Here is a 20907-nt window from a genome sequence, read left to right as displayed (position 1 = left end):
AAGCCCTGGACTGCTATTCAGAATTCCTCTACAGAAAAAAAACAATAACTTTTTATTAGCCCGAAATGGGATTTGAACCCTGCACCTCGGGATCTGCGGCCTTATTTCGAGCCACTAGACGAGGCAGTCTGGATAACTATTACATTTCTAAACATATATTAATGTGACCGACAACGGCTTTAGATCGGTAATATTTTTTCTACGATAGGAAAATTTTAGTACGGATTTACAAAAATTACAAGCAATAAAAATCAATATTTTCAATCATTATTTTATTAAAAACCAACATGTTTTCGTTTTTCTATATTTTACAAATAGACTTACCCAACAAAAACGAGCAATAAAAATCTTTACACGTTTCTACATCAAGTAGAGAGAGACAAAAAAAATATATAAATACAACTAAAACATACATTCTATGAATAAAAAAAAAACTTTAGTCAAGGAAGAAAAGATTAAAATAAGGACAAAACTTAATTAAACATTTAAAACAAAAATGCAGTGAAATTCATTCCAAGAAAAAATTAAACGAGTCCCAAGTGCAACGTCCTAAACGAAAAGTTGGCAACTTTTGTGCTGTCAACAAAGTCATGATAAAATGATATATCATTGTTAGTTACACCCTAAATAATTGCACACAAAAGTTGCCAACTAATTTAATGGACACGCATACTACACAATATCGTTAACAATTACGTGTATTATTTAGGCTAAATTTATTATAATTATAGAAAATTGCCAACGTTTTTTTCCCAACTTGCTATACATTTCCCGTTGTACACGTAAAATCCAACCTAAAGCCGCTAACCAATAGCTAAGATTTTACACGTTAAATAAACATTTCAATAAAGAAATTGTAGAATTATTTTAACAGGCAACCCCCACTAATGTCAATAACAATCACAGCGTTTCTTATTCAAACTCATTTTATGTACTGTAGTAGACTTTTAATAGAATTTTTAATGTCTCCTCATTAGTATGAAAGGACAAATAAACTCACGCTTGCAATTTAAAGCGCAGCTAACTTTATTTACAATATATGCTAAACACTTTTCCGAAACGCGCTGCATCTTCTGGTATAACTTTTATGTATATTGGGGTTGTCGTTTTTTCAATTGCCCATTACAAAAAAAAAAACTCATTTATCAGTATAGGATATACCTAAAGTTGAATTTCATTAAGGGTTAAATTTAATTGTAAATAAAGTATATGTGAAAACAAGTAATTTTGTATTACTTATCAATTATTTAAATCACTTTTATCTCATTATAAAGAGATAAAGGTAAGACAAGATAACTGAAAAATTCCTAACATCTGTAAAAAATACATTTCTATTATATCTTTTACAAATTAAAAAAAAAACCATACAGTCAGTTTTTTATTAAAATGTACATTCCTTCAGGATGTTAAGGATATGCCAAGCACAAGATGCATTATAAAAAACAATGTGTCAGTTTTGCTTTATTGCAAAGTTACATAAAAAAAAACAGCAACTGCCAATAAATATCCCACTGCATGAGAAATGGCTTCTCCTAATAATAATATTTGGAGATCTACCACAAATATTTTAAATAAATAAATATTTAATCTGACTGTTTGAGGTCTCTGTAAGAGACATTCAGCAAAATCTGCTATTTTTATTATAATAATACAATAGAAATAAACAATTCGTCAAATAAAAATAACAAAAAAGTCACCTTATATACCACACAGTATATAATCCTCTTATACATATACGAACGTATCGTGGTAATACTCATTAACTCCGTTGTATGGTTTAAGCATATACGTACGCTTAACTAAACAAAGCCTATTCCAATCGCAGTTACATACAAAAACTTATAATTCAAGATCTTGAAAAATCTATGGTATCCATAAAGGATTCGTGAAAAAATGACGTTTTGAATGTCGGCGAAGTTGTTATCGGAACTTTGGAATGGAGTTACTTTAATTGGAATAGGCTATACGTCCAAGCTGCAACGAACCATGAAAATTATATTTACGTGAAATTCATTGATTTTAGGAATATTATTTACTATTATGTCTTAATAAAGTTCAAAAGCCTTTTTGATTTATTACATTAATAATCATTATTCTATAAGTAATTTTAGGATATAATTTAATTGCATTTATTAAGGTCGTACAAAGTTTCAAGATCAGTCAGTCATTCCTAATCATTACATTTATTTCCCCACCATTTGTCGATTCAAACTCAAAACCTCTTAATGAGGATCAATGCTTTAACTAAGGCGAGTGTAATTATTATATTTTGTGTTTTAATAAAAATAATATAAGGCATTACGATTCAAATTCGGAGAATCGTTATATCGTTTCTCAGTTGACAATAGTCGTTTATGTTTTTTTTTTTTTTATAGTTTTATTTGACTTTTTCGGTCTTCAAACTTCTACAATTATTTAAGAAAATGAAATATCAGAAGCACTTATAAATATCACTACTTATCACTCCGATCTCCTCAATATGACTATTTACAGCATGAGATCAGATCGCGCACACACACGTATATTCAATACATCCTACCAATATGGCGCAGTGCCGTTTCTACACCGCTGCACCTTAAACCTCTCATCACCGCCAAGTCCTTGACCCCAAGGCAGATTCCTACCTCGACCTGACCTCGGAGCGGGTTTTCCGGGGTGATTTTGGGGATACCCCATCCTTTGGTTCGCGCAGGCGCCTGGTCTGCAACCGTTTCTAGGCGTGTTTGGATGGCTTCCTGATAAAGGTGGGGTGGTATACCCTTCCCACGTTTCCGGCATCATACAGTTGCCGCAGCTCCATGCAAAGTCACCTTGAAACATCATGATGGATATTATGATTATTCATTATTTAAAATAATGTTAGTTTAGTTGAATAAAGTGAGGTTTATATAATGAAACAGTTAGATATTTAATAATAGTATTTATTTTTACACGTCTACCATTTGGCCGAAATTTGGAAATACCTGTACATTCTGTTTCCATCGACATCTTTTACACAACGGTTATCAATAAAAAAATGAATGTAGGATTTTTTTTTATAATGTTTAATAGAGCTACGAACACATAACATGTCATGCAAAATAACATTGAAAATATTATATTGATTATTTTAAAAAGTATTACTAACTACAAGCGAAATTAGTTTCGAGCAATCGTTGTAACGTCTAAAAATTTCGAATAATTATATTAAAAGGTAAAAATTTTAAATACTTTAAATACAAACTTTTTGGTCTACTTATATATCAATATAAAACCGACATATTTTTTTCTACATAACAAGACTTTATCTGACGTTATAAGGATTAATTTACAATTAATGGTATAATGGTAGAATTAATTCAAAACCATTACGTTAAGATTATTCATAAGAACTATTAAATTAATAACATATCTGAAAATAAAAATTTTAAATGTCTAAAAAAATATTTTCCATTGTGGCTGAAAGATTTTGTAATAAAAAAAAATATTTAAAAAAATAGCATATGTTTTAAATGTACGAGTTTATAATATAGAACTATTTATGAACCTTTTAATTATTGAAATACATTAACATTCGAAGATCTATTTAAACAAACAATTATTATACAAACTTTTCTTGAGTTTAAAAGAGATGGAGAGAGCATTTTAGTACCAGCTAAGAGGCTCTCTCGCTCTTAAGGAAAAAATACACTAAGTTAAATTCTACAATAAATTTCGGTTGACAAAATTCATACTTCTTATCAGATACATAATGATTCGAATAAGGGAGGAAATTTACGATCGACTGATTGATCTGTCTGTCACGAAGGTCAACCATATTGAATGTTAGCTAGACATAAAAAAAAAATTGAAATATCATTTTAGGCATATGAATTTTTTTTTGTACTCGTCTATAATCTGCCTATTTTGTTTTTAAATATATTTAACAGGAAATTATATATAATTTTATTTAAAAATATTTTGAAGTGAAATATATTTTGTACGCGATAAGATTCATTTAAGATTGAATTGAGTGCAACGTTTATAAAATTTTGTAACGTTTAAATAAGTTTTTGGAGGAAATAAGTTTTTGGAGGAAACAAGTTATCGTAGGTATACAAAATAATAGATTTGATCTTAACGAACAATATTTGTCTCTTTGATAGCTAATCTATTTTAATACGAACTCCTTATCTTTCAATCCTTATCTTTCAAAGACACATTTTTTTAATATTTAACGAATTAATATATTTTGTTTTTGAAAGATAAGGTTTTTTGGTTTATTTTCCAATAATTAAAAGTAGACTAACATCAAAATAAATATAAACGATAATTTAGATTTGAAGTTAAATTTCATTTTTTTACCCAAACTTTTAAGAATTATAAACAATAAACAACCTTTTTAGTGATCTACACAAGACAGTAATCGTTATAAAATTCAATTATTCTCACATGGTAATACTACAATAAAATCATATACAGTCAGCAAAACAATCTCGAATATGATGAAACAACGAAATACGTATATTAAATCATCTCGCAAGAAATTACATCACCGTTGGAAAAAAAAAACTACAATTTGCTAAATATTTTAAAAACTTACATATATAATAAAAAACACGAGTCTTAGTAATCGAGGCCAATAATATTTCTAAAGCTAAATAGATGTCACAAAGCTGTAACAATGGTTACACTATGAACAATAGTCAATACCAATAGCCAGAGTAAAGACAAATAAACCACTTTGACCTTTAGTTAACGTAAAACCCGTAAATCTAAACGATTCTATTCATGAAAATAATGACGTTTTGTATATTAGAAATAAGTTAAGTTATATTTAAGTGATGTCCTCCTGACCGTTTTCGGTCACAGCTGCAAGTCTTAAGAGATATTAGCCAAATGCGCAGGACATTTTATAGTGCACAAGTTTGTGCGCAAACACAAGTGTACTCTCGAATAGGACACGACCCGAAAGAGTTCGGACGCAGGACCACCGGCTTTACTTGCTTTCCGACGCACGGGAGTTCACACTTCTATCTTCCAGACTCCGGACTGTCACTTAGAATCTTCGATAGAAAAACTCGATAACATTTTACGGGACAGACGACTGCGTTGTTTGTCTAGTGGCTAGATATAAGGTCCTGAGGTCCTGGGTTCAAAACCAAGTCGGACCAACATGTCAGGAGGACATTATGCAATGTTTAATGAATATAGGAATCCAAGATTTAAATGTCTTTACTCCTTCTATTGGAATGTAGTATAGAAATACTTTTCCCTTTAATTTCCACACAAATTCCTTAAGAGTTTTCATCCAGAGCATCTCAACAATTACAATGCAGTCCCCACTTTTACTCAATTTAATATGTTCACTATGTATGTCAGAACTATACTAACTATATCAACTATAGTAAGAAAAAAAATACGACATAATTTAAAAGGATTCAATTCTACCTAACTACGAATCATCTTGAAACAAAATCAGCAGGAATCCTTTTGAAAATATACCCAAAAGATTGGGGGGGTATCCTTGTGGATGTGGCGCTATCGCTTATTAATTTATGATAGGTTTGACTGAGTGTTTAAAATACCTATTGCAGTAAAATGTATACCAGGAATTCATTATTTATAACAAGTCACCTGAGATAAAGTGAAGACTGCTCGACGATCAATTATTTATGAATATAACGAAATTTAAGAAACTATCTACATAATGGTTAATTCGATAGAATAGTAAGTATTTTCCAATAGCTTATATACAATGAATTTGTCGTTTTTTTTTTTTTTAATAATCAACTTCCTACTTACTTATCTATAATATATTAAATATTCTATTTAATTTCATTTAATTACTTATTAATTATAATAAAACACTAATGATGTACCACCAATCAAATTCATCGTATATCGCACGATATAAAATTAAGAAAATCTTTAACAATGAGCATCGACAGTTTACGCTTAGAAAATACGCATTATTAGGCACAAATCACTTCCGTAAACTATATCTAGCATACTATACCTACAATCCATGTTCAGTGATGAAACGTTTCGATCCTTAACGACATACGCATAGAGTACATATTTGAATAACAAAAAAATACATGTCAAAACATTTCACACTGAACCATCATAAGTACATATCTACTTCGTTTTTAATTAAGTTTATTAAAACTTTTATTTTAATAAGTAATTGGTAAAGTACAACTGATTGTGTCGGGTGTCAGAACATCAAATTAATAAAAAGTAAACCTTATAATTATTTCTAAGCTTATCATAATATAAATTAAATTTCTACAAATCTGCATAATGCAAGAACAAAACAATACTAGAAGATTAGCAGTTTTTGGATTACAATCTAAATGCTATTAACACTAACTTAGGAAATCAGAATCCCAATAAAGGCTTCTCACGGTGCGCGCTATTACAGACGGACGCCGTACCCGCTCGCACCGACGCCCCTTGGTAAGAGTATCGTCTGAGGAAGCGCAGACAAGTCCGTAACGGTGCGTCGGAGCGTGTGGTGCGAGAGCCTTAGCGGCAGCGATCATTTAGTTTCTAGATTTCAAAGTTTCGGAATGAAAAAATGGCTTTGAATCTCAAGGTCGATACAGACTGACACGCACCCCTTGGAAGAGCATCGGTGGGGTGCGTGACTGCCCTTGGTTATCGGCCGTTAGTGAATAATACGCAGAATCGCACAATGAGTTGCCACCATAAAGATCAATAAAACAACTGACACACGCTAATAAATAAGACACCAAAAACAAAACAGAATTATAACCACTATTAAAAACAATTAAAATAATAGAAAGATGCAATAAAAGCACCGAAAACAGGTCTTTGTAGATTTCAAAGTTTAATTAAAAAAGTATAGGTACTAAAACCTCTGACACCCACCACCCATCTGACATATGGAAGATGCGAACAAGTCAGTGAGCAACACCAATAGACTCCGAATTAACTAGAACATTCGAATCACCGTTTTATATTGTCAATGTAACGACTCGAGCTGATAAGAATTGTGAAACGTGATGAAATTGAAAATTGAAAGTGCCTATTCCCCTCTCGCTCACAGAATATCTCTGTTTATTATTATATTAAAACATATAATTACTTGTATAATATGCAGATACACTCATATTAATAATATAATTTTCCGTACAATCAATAAAAAAAGAAAAAATAATAATAATTATCTGTTGAATTATTCTGTCCTCTCTTTATATTATATAAATAATTATATTTGTTATATGGTTTGGTGACAAAAAAGCTAATTCGACATTTAAAAAAAAATCATAAACATCAATGTTCCTTTCTTAAATATAATTAATAGCACAGACAAAAATAAATAATATCGTTCATCGCTCGAGTCTTCCAATAGTTGTATAAAGTAAAACGAATCTTATGATATTTATTAAAACAAATTAACAAATTGACATAGTCCTTTCGAAGTTTTTTTTTACACAAATATACTGGAATTATTAGACGTTTAAATGAAATAGTCCCCTTTGCCTATGGAACTGTGAGAAATATTTCTCACACTGTTACTGTGCCGCTTAATACGGGTTGCAAGTTGTTGAATCCCTGGTGTTAATGTACTGACTGTTTAAGCCTTCAAATAAGGACACAACAGTACAAAGTATTACTGTTCGGCAACCGGACTTGCATAAAGTGTTATCAAAAATCACCATCATTATCATTATGACTTATCATTTATCTTCCAAAGAGTCACCTTATACTATTATAACAATTCAATCACATAATGGATTAAACTTTACATAACTTTCATAAGAGTTTCCTACGATTATTATTATTATTTTTTTAATTTTCAACAACAGTAATAAATTGTTTATTCGAAAAAATACTACATAAATTACATATTTACTTAAATATAACTATAACAGATAATAAATTGTCAATTATACAGATAGAATGAAATTTAAGTCATTATTATTAACGTCGTTTTCTAACATTAAATATATTGTAAATAATCATACTATTTTTAAATAACAAAGCTTGCAAATCATTGTAATAAAAATAAACGTCATATATAATAAATAGACTAATATTCATTGAGCACATCACGGTTTGCTAGTCATTATATAGTAATACCATCGGTCGAATTAGGATATAAAAAAAAATATATTGTCTATGGATTATTTTGTACCAACTATATATACTAATATATATGATATCACCTACTAAAATTAACGTTTCAGTGTTCGTTTTTATTTATTTTTATTACGTTTGTATTTCATATAAACATATAAACGAAAGAAATTGACAAACGCACAACTTACGTTAAATTAATCTATTATTATAAATTTTTGCTCATCGCTAATATAACTAAGTCGCTAATAATTTAATAATGTTTATGAATATACATTTAAACTCATAAAAAACTCATAAAAATACATATATACTCATACATAATATATAAGTATAACGAAATCAAAAATATTGTTATGACTTTTGTATCTTAACTAGTATGGTTCGATCGACCTTCTTGCATTTAAATTATACATATAATCTGTTTAAAAAAATCAAATTGTTGAACCTCTCAAGTTAATAAAATGGTATTAAATCATATCATATGCTTTATAATATTATTGTATCTTTAAAATACTCTTAAGAAACTGTTATTGTATCGTAAAAAAAGATTCTACTAGTTTTGAATTAGGTCTATCTAAAAATCACATTTTTTTCAATTTTTAACGTATTTTTTGTATTCAATAATATATTCATTGTATCAATTCCACAAAATGTAATGTACGTATATTAAAAAATAAAAAAAAAAAACTAGTTTGACAACATTGTACAATATTATTGGTACAATACACTAATTTAATAAAAGTTAATTACATAAAAAGCTTAGGATCATAACAATGGAATCGGGAATCTAAACGCAAATAAATTTTTAATTTATACATACATTTCGTTGTGGAGGAAACTTTACTATTACGTAATAATTATAATGTCACTTACACTACCATCTGCGAAAATATCAAAAAACACTTCAGTTAAATTCTTACGACCTTATAAACGTTGCTTAGAGACTGAAAAATTAAACACTGATCTCTCTCTTTCTTTCATTATTGATCTGACATTCGAAAGAAGGAGACAGCATGGTTTAAGTAATCACCCGCAAAGCAACGTCTATAACTAAAGCTGTATTTTTTTGTAAATTATAAACGCTTTCTTTGAATTAACCTGGAACACTACTGTTATTTATAACATTACCATAGACAATTCCTAGATTAATTATTAATCCATAAATATGATCTCGAAGGCACAGTGGAAATAGCCACGAGGAGAACATATTTCTGACCAAACAAGTTTCAGGTTATACTGGCCATTGGACCTAATGCAGGGCCCGTCTGGGTAACAGTATCAAGGTAACAAGGCCCAGTCAATACGTACCAACTACCAATAATAATTCACGTTTAAATGTCCAACAACGAGCTGATCACATTTCGGAGAGGAAACAGCATAGTATGGAGGTCGCTATATCGAATTAAAAAAAAAAAAAATTGAACAATTGATAAAGTGGATCACGTTTCATTGCATTATAATATACCGTATTTGCAGTTAAACAGTATAATAAGGTATTAAGTAACTATATTATTCTCGCAAATTCCTATAATCATTTACATTTCGAAGCTGTAGACTTCTGGAGATTTAAATGAACGAGTTTTGTATATGCCATTGAGATTCTGTAAGAACTAACTTCATTACTCACCTATGAAATGTTGATATACTATTTTGATGCGTGTATTCTTGAAATGTTGTAATTATTTAATCAATTTCGCGTATCAATTTCTGAAATTCCAGGACCGTTTTCGACGGTGAGTTTCGAATTTGTTCTTACAAAATAGCCCTATCGAAATATAGTATCTGTAGCGCTATTTTGAAATATCTTGAGGAAAACCAAGTTTGATACAATATTTATTCATTAAGAGCTGTACTCTTCGCTTAGACGCGAATCCATAAACTATACTAGATCACATGTTACGTCCAGCAAAACGCTCCAAGTCATACTATCGAATTAAATCTAATAATCGACTGAAGACTAGATGACGTCACTACAACGGAAAATAATAATCCTAAGGATAAAAAAGAGTCCCCCACAACGCACATCACTAATACTAGCACTGATCGTCCAACGCCTATATCCGGGAGTCGGTCAGGCGAAACTTCTTACAGTACAGCCCTTTTCAAAACGGACGGTGGTGCGCCATGTAGGCGGGCTGGTGCTGCTGGTGGTAATCGCGCCGGTACCTGTTCTGCTGCAAGAACAGGTCGTGTCGATGCAGCATGTCGAGCTGATCGAGGCTGTGGTGCCGCTGCGGCGTCGCATGCGGCACTGAGTCCGAGCAGCGTGAAATGTTTCGTTTGCGCGTTAACTTGCGGGTGCGCGTGTGCGTTCGCACGCATTACGTGCACGTGTGCGTGTGTACGTTCATAATAATATATACAATCACTCAGGTGTGTTATCTATTTGCATTTGTTAAAGACATTTAAGAGTACTATATTGCCAGTACAATAAATATTTATTGGTGTTTTTAGTTATAGTATGCTATTTGATCTCAGTAATCTAGACAATACGATAATTTTTATCTACACTATTTTAACTTGGTACCTTTATCCGTCTCACCTCGATTGTGGTGGAAGCCCGCCGCCCATCCAGCATAATAAGCAGCTTTTTGTTTACCATGCTCTTCCGCCACCTGGAAAAGAATATAATTTTGTAAAGACCCAATTTTCTATACATTTATCTATTTTAAAATTGATTTTATATTATATTGTTAATTTCCAACGCCTTTCTTTAACAATACATTATTAAAATAATAAATATAAATAAGAATATTATATTAGCAGCTCCAAAACATATGACAGCGGTTCTGCTTGAAATATAATTATAGTATCATTAATTCGCCACTATGAATGGTATCCAAATATATATATGTGATATGTCATCAAAAATATATGTCTATGCCACTTTATATATAGCGACATGGAATTTATTCTACTGTGGTACAAATTTAATAATAATTTTCAATTTTAATTTGTTTATTATAATACATAAGGCCGCTTCTATAGGGAATCATTATGCATTACCGTTTGTCAACTAGTTTGCTATAAATAATTTTTATAACTATTTTTTTTTTTTTTGTTTAAAATGAAAGATGTAGGACAATATTCGTTCATTCATGAAATTGTCTTCAAGCAAGTTGCTATTTTCAACCATCAATTAGGCAAGTGAATTAAACTTTTTTTTTTATATAATAGGTAGGCGGACGGGGAAATGGGGCACTTGACGGTAAGTGGTCACCATCGCCCATAGAAATTGACATTGTGAAATATTAACCATCCTTTACATGGTAAATGCGCCACCAACCTTGGGAATTAAGATGTTATACCCCTCATGCCTGTAGTTACACTGGCTCACTCACCCTTCAAACCGGAACACAACAATATTAAGTACTGCTGTTTTGCGGTAGAATATCTGATGAATGAGTGGTCCTACCCAGACGGGCTTGCACAAAGTCCTACCACCAAGTAAATTAAACGTAATTATATAGTTATCTAGCGCACCGTAGTGTCACTGAGTAGCCTCCGACGCGCTCCGTACACTGTCCCCACGCTTCCCGTCTAATTTAGACCAAGTCCCAACCCCAAACAGCCAATTGGTAGCATGCACAGAGAAGTTCAAATGATACAAAGAAGGGTAGTTCGGTAACTCTGAATTCTAGATTTTACATTTGAATACGATGGACAAGAATTATGATGGGAAAACTACTCTAAGAGTCGGAATGAGGGTATTTACGGCATAGCTACGAGGAGTATACGGCAATTCCCACATGAAATCCCCCCCAAAATTCAGAAAAAGGTAACTATAGTTAGAATGCCGGAATAATGCTCGGAAATTGTTCAAATGGATTCGATGTGTGTAATTCAATAATTTACATACACATTTAAACATATAATGGAAAAATGTAAATAAACATGATTATGTACCATGCATCACATATATATTATTTAAAGAGTATGTAAGATAAGGAATACAATTGTTGAAATTGTGATATTTTTGTTATAAGACTAGCGACGAGCAATTTCGAATTAATGTAACAATCGTTATTCGATCGAATAATTTCATTCGACTTTACTGGTTTTTTATTCCAATATTAATTAATATTAACTCTTAAAAATAAGATATGTGATAACTATCGTCTTATTTTAGAAATCACTTTTTGAATTTTAATCGATTTTATATTCGATTATTCAAATAAATCGATTAATTTCAATTAACATATTCGCATTCGCTCATCACCGAGAAAGAAGTTCTACATTCAAATAATCATTTGAATAATTAAGAGAAGAAATAATATAGATTAGGGTTCGATATTCAAATCACTAACCTTAACACTTAGCGGTTCCGTACCACCTTCTGGTATAACATTGTTTAGCGCCGCTATTGCCTCTTGGGCTTCTTCTCGTTTATCGAACCTGAAAATAAAGTGACCATTTAATAGAGGTGATACGGTTAGGCACGATTTGATGCCTAGGCCTACAATTCAATTGCTTCGGAATGGGGGATCCTTAAATGCCAAGGTGCCTAAGAGCCTCGAATCTCCAAGACCGGGTTGAAACACATTCAAAAGTGTGGCGTGTATGACAGTACATGCAAAAAAAAAAAGCTAAACTTAGATGTATAATGTTCTTCCAGCATCTGTGGTCCTGTGATCACTTCGATCTGGTTATCTTCAATACGAGAGTCTCTTTTGCATATTTTGAACAACACCACACCATTGCTTTCACCACACTGGATGAATTAAAAACACAAAGTTGACACACATCCCTGTGTTGTATCTAAAGGGCTAGAGGTGATGATGAAATCTGACCTTACAAATGCGACACCCCTCGGCGTGCCATTACTCTTGTCCCTTAGAATGTGTTTCTGCACTATACGTCCGTACTTGCCGAATATCGTCTCCAGCTGTTCCTCGGTTATGGCACGAGGGAGATTCGTTACGTATAGATTCGTGTCCTTTATATCTTCGCCTGAAGGACGAGCGTAGGAAACCTGGAGTGATTTTTTTTTATTTAATTTCGACGGAACGGTATTGGCGACCTATAGTTTCAGAAAGAGCATAGTCCATATAGTACGTTTATATGCTGTATATAATATATTATATGTTATAACATAAAATATATTATATACAGCATATAAAAAAAAAATAACAATTATGCATTGATGAATCAACCTAGTCGGGGTTGAAGATATCCAGACGCTTTTTTGCTGAAAGTTGAAACTCCTATATTGCCCCCTTTTCACTTCCATCACATTTTTTTTAGTAAGCGTATATAAATAATAAAAATACATAATCTTGTAAATTTATGGCAATATTATAAATTATTTTACTTTGTTTGTTTGTATGCCTATTACGATTAACCATTGCATCGAATTTATTGAAATTTAGTATGAAACAAGTCCAGGGAAAGATAAGAATATTTTTTTATACTTAACACCTACAAACGCGCGTAAACTAGTTAAAATATATATATTACAATAACCTTTAACCGTTTATTCCTGAGCTGGTAACCGTTGAACGTATCGATTGCTCTCGCCGCGTCCTCTTCCCTTGTGAAATTAACAAATCCAAAGCCGTAACTATAACCAGTCTGAAAGTTCATACATATATTATTATTACAAAACTTCAATAGTGGGCGTGGCTAAAATATCACCACATGACGTCACGAGTTCAGTTCATTTAGTTTTTGGCGTAACAATAGTTTAGTCCAGAGACTGTCCAACACGGGGTACAAGTAACAAGTAATACAGTAGTAAGTCGAGAAAATTAGAAGTCAAAAATGTGATCACTCCCGTGCCTTGGAAAGTATTTAAAATCCAGTAGACTTGTCTGTAAGAAATATTGACCATCCCTAACATTGCCAATCCGCCACCAACCTTGAGAACTAAGATGTCGTGTTCCTTGTGCCTCTAGTTACGCGGGCTCACTCACCCTTCGAACCGGAACACAACAATACTAAGAATTGCTGCTTGTCGGTAGTATATAATAATAATGAGTGGGTGATACCTACCCAGGCGGGCTCGCTCAAAGCCCTACCACTAAGTAAATTATAATATAATACAATTTCGTATAAATATCCTAATAAACAAGAATAAGAAGAATAAATAACCTTAAAATCCTTCATAACACGACAGCTTTCAATCGGCCCGATGGTCATAAACATGGCGTATAGGTCCTTCTCTGTCATCGTCTGTGGCAAGTAGTTGACGATGAGGTTCGTCTTCGCCGTGTCCCCCCCAGCGGAGGATATACCACCTCCCTCAGACATGCTGCCCCAACAACGGACTCCACCGCCCACTCGACCTCTATATTGCTGTTGGATTTGCTGAAAGCATACAAAAAGACATTCTTATTGTAATTTTATTATTAATTCAAACTCCCACTCATAGACAAAATATGCTTTAAAGTTTCTTGCTGAATAGAATACCTCCAATTTATACGGCGCAGAGGAAACCTTTTAATACGTCCCAGCTCCATAAGAGGAACCGGAATATGTAGGTTTTACCTACTAAAACCTTTGCGATGGCTATCTGATGCAAGGAATGGGCTACGAGAGAGCTACGGGATTGTTTTGACGGAAGTATATAGACTGAGAGAAGTATATAGGTACGTGCTAAGCGCCTCCGTCAATACCAGCATCGTATATATTAGCGTCTTAACCACCCCCTCAACGTGACAGGAAACCAATGCCAGTTAATGCCTTCCTCACACAAACATGGCGTCGGACAAACGGCCGGCATTTTGTAGTATTATAAAAACATTGGGCTGACCGAATAAATAGTATAAGAACATGCGACTGATATGACCTAATAAGACACAATAATTATGATTATTTAAAAACAATTTTAAAATATTACGTATTATATTATACTTGACTTTCAAAAATAAAATTACCAATTTTCATATTTAACGTTTAAAAATGTATAATGACCTAAATTAAGAAACTATACATTATGACTAAAAAAAATTGTAGAATTTTCATAGAATATTAAATAATATTTAAAATAAAGCTCAAGTATATACCATAAATAAAACAAATTCAAAAGCCATAAATTGCATAAGCGTCCAAAAATACAAATTTTCCACCAGTTCCGCATTTCCTCATAAAATGTCAATATCAAACGTACATGGCATAAACATAATCAACCGAAAAAAAAACTAGAACGAAGCCGTGACCTACAAGCATGTTTTACTATTATATGCAACTCACTCGATTCCCCGAGTGCTTGCCAAGAGCTCCTAAAACTACTTGAAAGTGCCGACATAATGATCGCTATTGTTACCAAAACAGAAGGGCGTGATGCTATACGAAACTCAGGTTATATATTAAATGGATTATTAAAATTTATAATTGATATTTTATAAACACGTTTTTTCATTTTGGAACAGGCAAGCAAACGTCCAAATAGGTTATAAGAAACTAACCATTTCTTATATCGCCAATGGACGCTATGTAAGATAGAATTGGTGTATTTGATTGGTGGTAGGGCTATGTAAAGCCCGTCTAGATTGATATGAACCACTTATAACATATTCTACCGCAAAACAGGAATACTTAATATAGTTGTAAATAATGAGTGAAGCCTTAGTAAAAATTTACATCACACTTCTAGAAATAAATAAAAAACAAAACTACAAAGTTGTTATATTTTTTTCATAATTATCTGTTTCTACGCATATAAATTGCGTGGCAAGAACACGGTGAGTATTGAGCGAAGATTGTGGGTCAAACGGCTCACGTGCGCGATATGCGTTTATTATTCATCTCGTGCTCTAGTGATGGAAAATACCGTGGATAAGCCTGCATGGTTCGGATGAAATTTTACCAAAAACTTGCACATTCTATAAACTATCTACTATTCTACTCTTATTTGACCATCGTGTTGGAATGAGCTCCAACCATTCTCCTCAATTTATTTAGTAAATTTTTTTATATACCTATTATATGACATAATTAGTCACCGTTATTTGTCCTTTTTTAATTTTATAGAATAGGAAGGCGGACGAGCATATGGGCCACCTGATGGTAAGTGGTCACTAAACGCCCTTAGACATTGGCATTGTAAGAAATGTCAACCATCGCTTACATAGCCAACGCGCCACCAACTTTGCGAATTAAGATTTTATGTCCCTTGTGCCTGTAATTACACTGGCTCACTCACCCTTCAAACCGGAACACAACAATATCGAGTATTGCTGTTTTGCGGTAGAATATCTGATGAGTGGGTGGTACCTACCCAGACGAGCTTGCACAAAGCCCTACCACCAGTAAATTCTTCTTTGATACAGAGACAGACTAGACAAATAGAATCCAAAATAGCAATAAAAAATAGCTCTTCTATCTTTCTTTTTTGTGAGATAAATATTTTGACATATCGCTTGGAAAAAGGCCCGGGTAATATGAGATTGTACGATTTAACGTCCAACCGCCAACGTTACATTTAAATGTAGGTTACGTACAGACCGCGAAAAATTAGGACGGAGAAAAATTGTGAAAACTAACAAACAACATGATACGAAAAGAAAAACACCCTAAGATTTATCACATAGCGATGCGAGTTTCAGGTTCGAGCCTGACAAGTGACGTAAAACCAACACTTACAGAATCAAATAAGAACATATGTAATGCCATGTAAAAGTTAAGTAAAAGTAAGTAAGTAACAGCCTGTAAATGTCCCACTGCTGGGCTCCCTTTTAGAGGAGAAAGTTTGGAGCTTATGGTGGAATAAGCTGCTCCAATGCGGGTTGGTGGAATTTCGATGAAATTAGACACATGTAGGTTTCCTCACGATGTTTTCCTTCACCGAAAAGCACGAGATGAATTATAAACAGAAATTAAGCAACTTTATTATTATAGAAATATATTATTGTACTTAACTTTTAGTAAGTTAAGTACAATAATATATTTCTATAATTTACTATATATATATATAGGCTGTCATATAATCGACTACTTTAACATATTTCCACCTTTACAATACAATATTTCCATATAAACGAAACAAAATATCAAAACTATTAACGAAAGTTTTAGTCCCTTAAAAATGCGATCGAATTTAGTACAAAAAAAAAAACGAGCCAATTCCGGTCACAGACGATACATAAACATATAAATATAAATGTTATCTTAAAGTATCATCAGGATCAGAAGAAATTCTAACACGTAGAACATTTATGCGTATGTAGTGATTTTTGTTGTAAGTTCATATTAAAACAAACGACAATGTTAATCCTACATGTCTAACAACAATCGTTATCCAGATCTCATCTCAAAGAATGGCGCCCCTACACGTTCTTGCGGGCGGACAGCCGACAAGAGACTCTGGCAACCATCCAACATAAATGAATGATTCTTTATAAAGTCACTAATGCATTTGTTACGACTTTCATTAATAATGTATTCCGAAGCTACCATTACTAAATTTTTTTTTAAGTAAAGAAGATTATTCGTATTATGACTAGAGTAATTATAAACTTGTAACATTTAGGATACAATTTGTGATTCATTGAAAAATAATAGTACATTACTTACTTAAGGCTGTCTCGATTTTATTTATCAAAAGCAATAATAAACATTTAAACAAATTAAATTAAAATAAAATAGACAAAAAAAAGTCAACCGTTCAAATGAAATAAACAACAAACAGTGAACTTTCTTATTAAAAGAGACCAACTAGATCATTAAATCTATGAAGTTGGAATTTCAATATAAAAAATAAATACACTTAAGGTTGACAAATAAAACCTCATTTTAAATAAGTAGGTATTAACTGAAACAAATAAAAAAAGAAAAATCACAGATTTTATAACTGAATTCATATAAATAATTTAATGAAAATTTTATAAATACTTTTTATATAAACTAGCTACCAGTCCAGGCTTTGCAACAGTAGAATAAAACATTTCTATTGAAGGACAAATATAAAAAAAAACTTGTTATGTTTTGGTCCAGGTCCATCCAACAGTCACTTTAGGTATATAAATTGAAGAAGAATAAAAAAGGTCGTTTTTAAGGGAATGGAATGCCCTATAATATCTCTTTATGTAAAAGTCAAAAAAAGAAAAACTGTCTAAGCATTGGTGTCCTCTCCACTTAGAGAGAAGTTTTAGAGCACTGCACAGGTTCAATACAGTTTGAAAGAAATTCAAACAACATGAAGGATTCCTCATGTTTTCTTTCAATACAAGAATATTTAAACAAATATTATGAAATCTATTGTGCTTACTCAGATTGCACACCTGACCATTATGTAAAATATATTGAAAAAACTTTATTACTATGTTTTACCTTAATTATATTATTTTATTAATTTGACCTAAATTTCAAATATAAGACAGAAAATCAAAGAAATTAAAATATTAGCTGTTCTCTTCTCAATACATATTATATAATGTTATGTATGTACGGAAAAATATTAATTTTGTGAGAAAATGTGATAGTTATAACATTAGTACAAGGAACAAACACAAACTTGTTACTCCTGTTACTCAATTGCATAGAATAACTCAATGTAAATGGTTCTACAACAGGATCCCAGAAAGGGTTCAAAATGCCTCAGTTGCTAAATAAAAAAAAATGGTAAATAAATGCTTATGTGGAAAAGTACAATTAATTAATTTATAGATGATATTACACCTTGGGAATGAAACAATTGCCTCCTGGTTTGTTGTTTTATAGAAAATTTGTAAATGATACACGATAAAAAAAAGTTGCACGGAGTTTCTTTCTGTATTAGGGATGGGTTTCTAGTTAGACTAGCAGTAAGTACTTCCATGTTGAATAAAGTAATTTGATTTAATTTGAAAAAATATATATTTACATATATTTTGAATAGCCAGAGCCTATGTGATTACAGGCAGAAGAATCATAACATACCTATGATGAACATAAGGACATAACGAATGGTTAGTGTTTCTTATGGCGGCTATGGGCTATATATAATGTCTATGGGCAATGGTGACCCTCAGGTGGCCCAATTGCACGTTGGCCTACCTACATAATAAAAAAAAAATTATTGTTCACCGGAATGTAACAATTGCTATAAATGAAATTAACGTTGCTATAAAAAATCTAACAGTCTCGCATGTAAACATACTGAATGTATTCATTTCATTTTTAATTGTTAAGCATACATTCAGTATGCGGTTTACCTCTACTACAAAGTGTCTATGATTATAACAAATGCATATTTATTTTGTATTTCGCAACGTAAAGCCTTCATATCATTTTTTTTCATAAAGACTATCCTAAAACAAATTGGGTTGTGTTTTATCCCAAATATTAATTAATCTTGTAATTATAACTGAAAGCAGAAATTACTACAGAGCAAAATAAAAAAAATAAAAATTATCAGATAGAATAATGAATGCTTTTAAATAAAACTGAAAACATTGTTAGAATAAAAATATTCGTAATATTTATATCATGATGTCACATGACTTAATTTTGTATTCTGCAGTTCTATAAAAATAAACTTTTTACCCAACTTGTGATTTTTTTAATTAGAAATAGGGTATTACAAATTCTGTGTGTGTATCCTTTAAATGTAATAATTATTTTATTGTCAATGTCATAAATCACATTCTATCATATCACAATTGTGATCTGCCATGAGATTTGAATTTGTTCTTACAAAAGAGTTTATCGGAAATAATGCAATAACTAATTTTATGTTGTTTGAAAGGTTTTTAACTATACAAGAGATTTTAAAAACCTTAATTTATTTTAGCACTCAAATACAAGATTATATATATTTTAGGCATTGTAATATTACATAAGGCAACTGTTATTGAAATATTCTATTTACATTTGCTTATAGAAGTAAAGTATAATGTATATAATCTAGATTTCAAGCACATAAACAAAGATGTAACTTACATTTTCTAGTGAATTAAAGCTTCTATCCCAACTGCTGACCGGAGTCCCCCCGAACAGGTATCCTGGGTAACGCTCACACATTTATCAAACTTTTATATACAGTTGTCCCCAAAATCTATTTATGTTCCACTTATATTGAGCTAAGTATCTATTATAACTGCATAGAAATCATTTTATACACCTGTAAAGGGTTTTTGTTTGTAGATATCTGAAAGAAACAAAAATTATATATCAATGGATGTAAAACTTGTACAAATTGAACATTACACAGCATATTATAAATCAAATAAGTAGCGGATCTTGAGTTGACAATCTTTGATGTGGTCAAAAATTAATGATGAGGCTATTTCTGTAAGACAACAAATTTGATTGGTTTTTTTTTATTTTCCAACTACATTAACATGCAAAATATTAAATAAGTATTACTGATTGTATTGATTAATCTAATTATAAATCCACATAATTCATTATTAAAATACACTCCTGTTTGCACATGTTATTGATTGATTTGCTGATTTAATATTAAATATCAAAATAGTACCTATTTATATTTAAAGCAACTAATGGAAAGAGGTAATGCTTTATTTACGCAAATAAAGTATATCCTTAAGTCGTTTTATGATTAGAAAATTCCACGAATGATATTAATAATAATTTAATTAAGTAATAATAAACTCACAATTGTAAGTTGAAAAGTAAATAAGTTATAAGATACGATTTTTTTATATTCAAATAGGATTTCTAATAAAATTTATCAGTGCTAACAATTCTGAAATGTCAATCACTTTTTTTATTTTCAGTTTTACTGACCCTGAATCTCAATTTTTGGTCAATGTCAGACGTTTAGTCATAGACAAAATAATATGTCACAATTTTATTCATCATTCAACAATTGGCTTAAATAAAATAATAACATGAATAACTATTATGCAAATATATATTTTTTAATTGAAGCAGCATAAATAGAAATAAAAGCAA

At 31.4% G+C, this 20907-nt stretch overlaps 1 protein-coding gene across 4 annotated transcripts; it reads right to left on the bottom strand.

Annotated features, from left to right (window-relative positions):
• Positions 1–257: 257 nt before the first annotated feature.
• On the bottom strand, positions 258–20735 carry LOC126775458 (sex-lethal homolog). Of its 4 annotated transcripts, none has more exons than XM_050497424.1 (8): positions 20609–20735; positions 19930–20137; positions 14161–14376; positions 13534–13641; positions 12861–13042; positions 12378–12465; positions 10598–10685; positions 258–2810 (listed from the first exon to the last, which is right to left on the bottom strand). In XM_050497424.1, the coding sequence occupies exons 2-8, from the start codon at positions 20008–20010 to the stop codon at positions 2536–2538; spliced, it is 1038 nt and encodes a 345-aa protein (XP_050353381.1). In that variant the 5' UTR covers positions 20011–20137; positions 20609–20735; the 3' UTR covers positions 258–2535. The 4 variants fall into 4 exon arrangements, with proteins under 4 accessions (XP_050353381.1, XP_050353382.1, XP_050353383.1 ...); XM_050497427.1 differs by lacking the exons at positions 258–2810; positions 20609–20735 and adding exons at positions 8835–10321; positions 20471–20485 and having other exon boundaries at positions 10613–10685; XM_050497425.1 differs by lacking the exon at positions 20609–20735 and having other exon boundaries at positions 10613–10685.
• Positions 20736–20907: the final 172 nt, after the last annotated feature.

This window comes from Nymphalis io, chromosome 18 (assembly GCF_905147045.1).
Source record: "Nymphalis io chromosome 18, ilAglIoxx1.1, whole genome shotgun sequence".
Lineage (NCBI taxonomy): Eukaryota > Metazoa > Arthropoda > Insecta > Lepidoptera > Nymphalidae > Nymphalis > Nymphalis io.
This window is presented reverse-complemented; position numbering and strand designations above follow the sequence as displayed.